The sequence below is a fragment of the Psammomys obesus genome, unplaced genomic scaffold (assembly GCF_907164565.1).
Source record: "Psammomys obesus unplaced genomic scaffold, mPsaObe1.curated_primary_1811, whole genome shotgun sequence".
Taxonomy (NCBI): Eukaryota; Metazoa; Chordata; class Mammalia; order Rodentia; family Muridae; genus Psammomys; species Psammomys obesus.
The window spans coordinates 1,931,244-1,940,555 of record NW_026594216.1 but is presented as its reverse complement, the minus strand read 5'-3'; the positions used below and the strand labels follow the sequence as shown (position 1 = coordinate 1,940,555).

Genomic DNA, 9,312 nt, shown 5'->3' with positions numbered 1-9,312 from the left:
CTGACGTCCATTAAACTGACACCTGGATCAGAGCCTAGACTTGGTGTCCTTCTCTGTGTCTCTTTCTCCCGGCCCTCTCTCAGGTGGTATTCAGGGGTTGCTGTGGGGCAGTCACAATGCGTCTGCTCTAAAGTCACAGGAAGAGATGGCCTCTGTCTGTCCCCTGCACCCTCACTGCACACCTCACCCTCTCAAGGCAAACCTTCATTGATAGGTTGGCTTCCTATCCCGTAGACCTAGGAAAGGGTGATGTAACCCCCAAAATGTTCTTTCTCTAGAGCCGCAGGCTTGCCCTTTGACTTGCAAACCCATTTTCGTCTCCACTCCCATCATTTGTTTTTCATTATTTCTGATAAGTTTCTGTAAACAAGGTGATGTCATCCTCAGGACAATCAACCACAGGCTTGTGGTTTTGAAAGAGTCTCTTGCTCCCTTGCCTGCAAGGAAGAAAGCAGACAGGTGGGGCAGTGTTCCTGGTAGGACAGTGTCCTTATGAAGGCTCCACCACAGGACCTATATCCCAGGATAACGTGAAAGGGTGTTTGAGCCACCCTGTCATCCAGACAGACCTGTGGCAGGAGCCAGGGTCAGGGATCTGGACAGCTGAGGGTCCAGCTTTGGGCTCCTTGTGTCCTGTGCAGTGTTACAGGACCCCGTGTGCACAGCATCCTGTTGTCCCTGCAAGCAAGCCTCTTGGGACACATGCTGTCCCACTCTATGGCACACGCCAGCTGAGGGCTCTTTGCCCCCTTGCACTGTGCTCGTGGTTCTGTCAGCTGACTGCCCTCCTTGGCCCTGGCTCCCCTCAGATTTCCTGTCTCCCTGTGTTTGGTTCTTGAATTTAGATTTATAAACATGGCCACAGTACCGATTAGTTTTTAATAACCGGTGACAGAAGTACTGGGTTCCCACATCTCCTAAAGGAAAATGCGCAGACCTGTTTATCCCTGCCCTGGGCTTGTCTCCATGTCAGCGACTGATCTTGTAACTGGAGGCTGTGTGCACAACAGTCTGGCAGCTGTGACTGTGGCAGAGTCCTTTCTCAGAGGACAGGTGCCACGTTAAACTCTCAGGTTGGGGGCTCGCCTTTTTGTCCTTAAACTGAGAGCCGAGCCTCCCCAGACAGATTCCCACAGTCTAGGTGTGAAAGCCGAGCTCTGCAAAGGAAAGGAAGAAGGGAGAACACCCTTGCTCTTTTGCTGTCTGGCCAGTGTCCAGGGAAAGTGCCGGTCTCCGGAGCATTCAGCAGGCTGATGGCAGCAGCCACTAAGAGGTTTTGAGGGAGTGGGCGAGCAGGTTTTTGCCTTCAAGGTGTGTAGAATAGCATTTCTGGGACAGAGGCTGTTAATCCCGCCTCTCCCGGAGAGGGTGTGGCCCTCCGCCTTCCGCCTTCCGCTTCAGGGTCTGTAGTTCCAGTTACACAAGGGGGAAGGGGCCGTGCCTCACTGGGATTGGTGCAGGGATGGGAGGGACCCCTTGCTTGGTCTGGCCCACGTTTCTCTTGGGGTCTGTATAAAGTCACAGCTCGTGCAAGCACGCAGGACAACGCTGCTGAAGCCAGTCTGAGAGGCTCACCCTACGCAGCGCCAGCACCAGCACTATGCCTATGTTACTGGGATACTGGAACGTCCGCGGTGTGAGAAAGGGGTCTGCGTGGAGCGTGGGACTGGGATGTGAAGCAGAAAGTTTCCAAACAGCTGAGGCCTTTCTAGCAGAGGGGTACTCCTCAGGCCTCGCTAGAATCTTCTGCCTGTAGCTCTCAGCTCTCTGGAGCTTTCACACTTGGGAGGCTGTGTGTGTGTGTGTGTGTGTGTGTGTGTGTGTGTGTGTGTGTGTGTTTTACACATGCACGGGCAGATTGGCTCTGTTTGTGGAGTACGGGAGGTCCCAATTGGAGAAGATGAAGCAGTACATTAAGGTCACCACAATTTCTGACCTCTTGTCTCTGCTCTTCCTTCCCAGCTAACACACCCGGTCCGCCTGCTCCTGGAATACACAGACTCAAGCTATGAGGAGAAGAGATACACCATGGGGGACGGTAATGACACCTTCCTGGTCAGACACCTGCTTCCCTCTTGTTTATCAAGCTATGCCTAGCCTCCCAGTTAATTAGATTAGCCCTGCTGGTCTCCCGTAGCTGAAGCGAGAGGCTGCTGCTTCCGGAAACCTCTTTGAGGGTTTAGTTTGGTTTTTCAGTATAAAACACTGAGAACGGAGTTCTGGGTCCATCTGTATTTATAATCAGGTGGGGTTTACCATTGGGGTCTGATTGGGTCCAGACCCATTTAATTAACAGTTTTTCTTTATACCGCTCTCATACTGACTCACCTTGGAAAGTGAGCCAGTATGAGAGGCTGCCGATCCCCTGCCTCAGGGGTTTTGCTCCTGGTCGAATATCTGGAGTAAGGTGGAACCCTGGGGTGATTTCTTTTCATATCTTCTTGTCCATCACAGCCCCCGACTTTGACAGAAGCCAGTGGCTGAATGAGAAGTTCAAGCTGGGCCTGGACTTTCCCAATGTAGGTGCAGGGAAGAGGAGGTTTGGGGAATGCTTGGTGTCCTCACCCGCATGAGGGGTTTGGGATCAATGCTTCTGCTCTCCTGCTCCTGTTCCTGATGGGTTCCACAGTGGTTTTGTGATGGGCTGTGTCCCAGCTCTCCCATTCAGTGGGCAGCATGTCCACAGAGGGCTTCCCATGGGAGGCACACTGAGTGCCAGGCCCCATGGGATGTAGAGACCCCCATATCCCATCTGAGCATTTCTGCTTGTCCTCGCAGCTGCCCTACTTAATTGACGGGTCACACAAGATCACCCAGAGCAACGCCATCCTGCGCTACCTTGCCCGCAAGCACAACCTGTGTGAGTGGGGCTGGCTGCAGGGGCGGGGGATGGGTGGTAACCTTCTTGGCTTGGCTGGGGTGGGAGGCTGAGGGTGAGTCTGTGCTGTGTGTGCTGCAGGTGGGGAGACAGAGGAGGAGAGGATCCGTGCAGACATTGTGGAGAACCAGGTCATGGACACCCGCATGCAGCTCATCATCCTGTGTTACAACCCAGACTTTGTGAGTTGCCAGTGGGCGGAGCAGACAGGTTTGCAGCAGTAGTTAGCCTTGCACTCTGATCTGTAGCATCCTCCTTCGGTGAATGAACTGAGTTACTTACTGATCTCCAGGCTTTCCTGTCTTACCAGCAGAACGGCCTCATTACCCCAGCAGACTCTCAAGTCAACACCGTGAATCTGTCCCTGCTAGTCTCAGGATGTGATTGAGATTCTGCTGATGTGCAATTGATCTAAGTTGTTTCGTATAGTTGTAAATCTCTGCTGTATCTGACCTTTGACTTCTTCCAATGTGCCATCTTACCCAGTGTTTATACCAAAAGCCTCCAGGATCAAGGGATGTCCTAGTGCTTGCTGTGTAGCATGAAGGCTTAAGTATGGATCCTTAGCACCCCATAAAATAACCCGAGTGTGGCTGCCCGCTCTTATAATCGCAGTGCTCCTTGGGAAGAAAAAGGCGGGTTTCTAGGAGTTTGCTGGCCAATGAGCCCAGCCAATCTTTGAGCTCTAGATTCGGTGAGAGACCCTGTCTCAAAAATAAGGTGGGCAGTGATTGAGAAAGACATCAACACCGGACCCCCCACTCCCTGCACCAATAGGCACCAGTATACTCCCCAAATGATGAAAATAGGTTCTGTAGGCACACTGGTCGCACACATCTTTCCAGCTCTTTGCCCATAGTTCTGCCTTAGGTGTCAATGGAGACCAGAACATCTTCCCAGTAGGGAGCTCAGGATCAGCCCCAGGAGTTTTGACCCTTCTTCCTTTCAGTGTTAGTCACTGATCAAAACTGATGCACTTTCTTCAAATATCTGAGCTATTCTCATGCCTCCCCACCCCAACACCAGTATAACTTTGCCTTCTCTTGGGGTCTTTATGCCCTTTGTTTCTGTGGTTCCATGGGATCTCCGAGGCCAGAATGTGCAAGATACCCAGAAGGCCGTGGGGGTGACTCACCACACCTGTTTTCAACTTCAGTGGAGACAGATTCCAGGGGCAGTGTAGAATCTCAGTCAGGCTTTCCATCGCCTCTGACAGGAATTCTGCCACCAGCAGAATAGTGATGTGTTAATGGACTCCTAGACACAGGCCCTGCCTGTTCTTAGGAAGGTGACTGTTCCCTGGCAAAGCCCTCTGCTGGGGAGCCTGAGTCTAAGGGTGGTGACAGCTGTTTTCTGCCTCAGGAGAAGCAGAAGCCAGAGTTCTTGAAGTCCATCCCTGAGAAGATGAAGCTCTACTCTGAGTTCCTGGGCAAGCGGCCATGGTTTGCAGGGGACAAGGTAAAGGGGAGAGGGTGGGAAGAAGGAGTTGCTATACTCCCCAGGGGTCAAATTCCAATGCACTCACCCTTGGCTTCCTGCAGGTCACCTATGTGGACTTTCTCGCTTATGACATCCTTGACCAGTACCGTATGTTTGAGCCCAAGTGCCTGGATGCCTTCCCAAACCTGAAGGACTTCCTGGCCCGCTTTGAGGTGATGCCCTGATCCTGCTTCCTTTTGGGTTGTCTTCTTCCTCATATCCACGATGCTTTTCTAGTCTTAGACTAAAGGAAAATAACTAGAATTTTCTGAGCTTCCTATAAAGACACATATTGGGCAATATTTATCACTTCAAAATCCCAAAAGGCTGATGTGATTCTTAGTCCCATTAGACAGATAAGAAATCTGATACTGTGGATGGTAACCACTTGTTCAAGGTCTGTGCACCCGAAGCGCCTGCCTTGGGCTTTGTCTATGTCTCTGGAGCAGCATTCCTTGCTTTGCATCAAATGGAAATGTTCCGGATCCTTGCACAGCCTCATTTTCCTGTCTAGAGTCCTCGGCAAGCAGAGCATGTTAGTCGTATGTGGGTCCTGGCTTTAGGAGAGTGAGGCAGGCTGGTGTGACATACCCAGATGTGAGGAAGTGCAGACCTGATCTGCAGAGCACTGAGAGCCCAGCATGGGGTTGGCGTCTCACTGGGTAGACACGGGAGTGCCCTCGCTGTTGGGGACATTGATTGTGAGTGTGTGCCGGTGAATTCCTGTTTCCTCCCTTGCATTCTCCTTTTTCACGTCACAGTTTCTGTCTGTGAAAGGGAGTCAAATTCCCTTCACTAGAGGCATTCTCTTCTATATGAGGTTCATGTTGGACTCTAGGGGTCATGCAAAATGCTGCCATCTTGGAACTGAGTCAGCAGAGAGCTGTAGAAAGCCAGATTGTGATATTCTTCAGGGTTGCTGAACCTAGCCTAGACCTCACCAACATCAAATGTGGGTCATTCAGACATATGGGAGTTAGAAGCATTGATTCAACCTGAGATCTGTTGCCTCATTCTCCATCAAGGGATGCACTTTCTCAGCTAATTCTCTCTCTCTGTCTCTCTCTCCCAAAGGTGAGGACAGCCTGTGCTTGCAACAGGTTAGGTACTCTAACCCTCTGGGGCACGCCAGTGGAGGAGCAGAGCAGCGCCTTTGCCTAGCTTGTGTGTACTGTCCGTGGTGGGTCACGCTGCACCCTCTGGAATTGGCTGTGTATTCTCTAACTTGGCGTATGGCTCACAGACCAATATGTGGTCACATGGAATGATCTCTGTGTTAGGGGTGGAGATGAGGACAGCCAGGGGGCAGTGAGATTGTACTGAGCACCAGGTAGAGAATTGTTGATTTTGAAATGGATTTGAATCGTGTTCAGCTTTTCTTTTTGGGTTGTTCTCTCGTTGTTCCCTTTCTTGCACGATTTGCTGAGTCACTGGGTGCTTGGCTGTCTTCCTAAACACACACAGTCAAGTTTTTGGCTCTTTCATCCTGCTAGATCCGTCTTCTGTGGGTAAATACAGGCTAGAAAGAGTTTGCTGGGACGGGCGGGACAGGACAAGGGGACAAGAGCACACAGGTGGCTGCTCCTGAGCAGGGTGAATCCAGACCCATCTTAACAGCTGTGTTTGTCAAAGGCAGTTGCTCAGCCTCTCTGAATTTGAGGTTCCTCCTTGGTAACTTATTTTGCAAGATTGATGGGTAGGTTTTCTGAACCTATATTGTAATTTTCAGTGAGTATGAAACAACTTCCACAGGATCTAATCTCCTGTTTGAGATGAGAAATGGAAGACTTAGTTATTTTGCCTGGGCCGGGAGCTAAGCTGGCTGCACTTTGTCCAGCATGAGCCTGGGACGAAGGCTGTTCCTGGCATGAGGCTGCTCCTCTCAGTCACCTGCAGACCTGAGCTCCTGCTGTGTCCTTCCCATTTTGCAGGGCCTGAAGAAGATCTCTGCCTACATGAAGAGTAGCCGCTTCCTCCCAACACCTGTGTTTTCAAAGATGGCCCACTGGTGTAACAAGTAGGCCCCTGCCACGCTGGCACTCACAAGGAGAACCCACCTGTCTACCTTAGGGACTCCTCGGGGCCTGGGGACAGCTGGCCTTCTGCTCTGCTACCTTCCTGTTCTCACTTCTCTCTCCTTCCCACTCCCTTTTCCACCGTCGTCAGTCAGCCCCGTCTCCTCAGCCCTGACCTAGTCAAGCCCATGCACTCTTCACTCTCTCCACTTTCCCCTTCTCCACTTGTGCCTTAACCCAACGTCACAGTCCTTTTCTCTGGTTTGAGGTCTGCCCTGAACTCATGCTCCCTAGAATCACCCTAAAGGTCAATACTGTCTCAGTGTCAGCCCGTTCCTGGTGGAGGAGCTGCCCCGGCCCGTCTCATCTCCAATAAAGCCTGAAATCCGCTTGCTGTGCTTTGTGTCTTTTTTCTTTTTCCTCTTTGGACCCTCCAGGTGCCACAGCTGCTCTGAGCTCTGAGCCTGTCGTGCCAGGCTCTGAAGAGTCTTGGTTCTAACCTGAGACCCTCACAGCAAGCACAAAGCTCCCTAGAGCAGTGGTTCTCAACCTGTGTGTGTGTGTGGGGTCACACATCAGATATCCTGCATATTGCCATTCATAACAGGAGCAAAATTACAATCTCTGTAGTAGGAACAAAGTAATTTTATGGTAGGGGGTCACAGCAGCATGAGGAACTGTATTAAAGGGTCACGACATTAGGAAGGTTAGGAACCAGTGCTCGAGAGGATGAAGCGTGTTTGCCTGGAATCTCATTCGCTGCAGCGTGCTGGGACTTTGAACTGTGAATGGCTGTGGGTCTCAATGAGGGATGAGGCTGGGGGGAGGGCCCAGGAAAGGCCCTGGATGGTCGCTTTTACCTCACATATGCCATGGCTGTGTCAGTATTAGGTCTCCAGGATATTGTCTTTACTGGGTCTCTGAAGTCCTCTTCTGGCTTGAAGCTCTCCTAGCATGGAGACCTTCATTCTCGGTTAATCCTTTTCTTCTGGGGCGGCTGAATTGAATATCCTATTATGCTCAGTTAATCATGACTATTTATGCCTCCTCTAATGTCGGTGAATCTCCCCTATCAGCGAAACTGTTTGCTATTGTGTAACTCATTCAGTTCTTGGAGAACTGAGGATAGATGAGTCTGCTTGGGTGCTAGAGGGATGAGTCAGAGGTTTGGAGCACTGGCTGCTCTTCCAGAGGACTGGGGTTTGTTTCCTAGTACTGCTGTGGTAGTTAACAATGGACTCCGTCTCAAGTTAGGGGACCTTCCACTCTCCTCTGGCCTCTGTGTGCACTCTGTGCAGGTGGTGCACAGGTATACATGCAAGCAAAATACGTGTGCGTGCAAAATAAAAATAAAAATAACTCATTCACATAAAATAAAATAAAAAATAAGCCAGCTGATAAGTGAATTCTCTATGTCATACCCAGATATCCATCATCTCCTGGCCTGGTCGTTCGCTTTCCTTTTTCTCTGTCATGATCTGGGGCTTTCCCAGCACCTCCTGTTCAGTCAGGACTGGACTCAATACATTAATGGCTTTCTGGCTTTTCCTCTTGCAGTGGGTAGGTCGTGGGGTGATAAATCGCAGAAACCTCTTTCCATGACAAACAGCCCTTGTATGCCCACATAGTCCCCAAGTAATTTGTCTTTCTAGAATATAGATAAAAGGAAAAATATTGGCTCAGGACCCCCAAGACCAAGTTCTCAGCACAAAGGAGATTTGTTTTTCTCAGAGGGACATAGGGTAGGGAGTAAGAGACAAAGACAGGAGACAGAGGTCAAGGTAAAAGGAGAAAGGAACAAGGGAGAGGGAGGAGGGGTATAACAAAGGACTGCCTCTGGGTAAAAAGGAGACAGACCCTTAGGCAAATGGCAGTTTATAAAGGTGCAAAGGGAAAGCTCGTATTAGGATAAGGTGTTTAATTTTAACTGAGCATGTTGATTAGGTGAGCCAAAGGGGGCTTTTGATTGCTGGACTTCAATACTTTGATAGCTGGACCTTTGTATTCAGCTTTAGAAAGAGGAAGTGGCCAATAAGGGAATAGACCCTGGTGGCTAGCTTTAGGAATGTAATGAAAAGGTTTTTTAGCAAGGCAGAGGGAATGGGGGAGAAGGGCAAGGCCTGCCAGAGCCACGCTTTCCACACTTGATCTGGCCAGAGTCCCTTCAAGAAAGTCTATATTCTATTGATTCTGTCTCTTGGAGAACCCTAACCACTACACATAGTAATCATGTCCATCAATGGATAAGTTTGTTCAGACATACAACACATAATTTTCGAGCATGTCCGATAATCTAGGGCCTTTTCTATTTGGATTAGGTGGAAGAATTGCGTTAAAATATAGCTCCAAGGAGATGTTCAGGAAATAAATCTTTTATAGGTAAGATAGCTTCCTTTGTCCTAAAAATTTCTGTGTTATGGGTCTCAAAGAAGAAAATGACCTGTCTGCTCACACTTAATCCAGTTTATGGTTGTGAAGAGGTTTGAAAGAGTGTATGAGCTGTTGCAAACAAAACAAAAAACCAAAAACCTGCTGCTATGGTTACCTCTGTCACTGCTGTGTTGGCCCCTTGAAAATCATCAGGCACTTATTTAGTCACCTTCGGCCTAGCAGGGTCCTAGTGAAGCAAATGGCAGTGGCTTGTAGAACATGACTGCACATTCTCCTCATCATGGTGCACTTCTTTAGAACGCTCAATGGACCCTGCACGGCCCTACACTGCCTCTGGAGAACCATTGTGCGTGAGTGGGTCTAGCTATCTCTTCCGGAGTTCTGCATCACCCAGAGAATGATCAATGAAGCCATACTTTAGGTTTCGAATGAGAAAGTTTTCTTAAGTACATAGCCAGGTAAAGTAAAAGAATGAATAGGTTAATAGTATGAGATAGATAGATAGATAGATAGATAGATAGATAGATAGATAGATAGATAGATAGATAG

General features: G+C 49.5%; 1 protein-coding gene across 1 annotated transcript; it reads left to right on the top strand.

Moving 5' to 3' along the window:
* The first annotated feature begins 1,445 nt into the window (after positions 1-1,445).
* LOC129684857 (glutathione S-transferase Mu 1) lies at positions 1,446-6,766 on the top strand. Its single transcript, XM_055618093.1, has 8 exons — positions 1,446-1,636; positions 1,963-2,038; positions 2,455-2,519; positions 2,779-2,860; positions 2,960-3,060; positions 4,241-4,336; positions 4,420-4,530; positions 6,289-6,766. Exons 1-8 carry the CDS (start codon positions 1,601-1,603, stop codon positions 6,376-6,378), a joined length of 657 nt encoding a protein of 218 aa, XP_055474068.1. The 5' UTR covers positions 1,446-1,600; the 3' UTR covers positions 6,379-6,766.
* Positions 6,767-9,312: the final 2,546 nt, after the last annotated feature.

What these genes read in the sequence shown, in the direction of transcription:
- LOC129684857 (XM_055618093.1), top strand. Translation starts at nt 1,601, where the DNA reads ATGCCTATGTTACTGGGATACTGGAACGTCCGCGGT. An exon ending in GAGATACACCATGGGGGACG is followed by an intron (nt 2,039 to 2,454) that starts GTAATGACACCT and finishes TGTCCATCACAG; the next exon opens with CCCCCGACTTTGACAGAAGC. An exon ending in TGGGCCTGGACTTTCCCAAT is followed by an intron (nt 2,520 to 2,778) that starts GTAGGTGCAGGG and finishes TTGTCCTCGCAG; the next exon opens with CTGCCCTACTTAATTGACGG.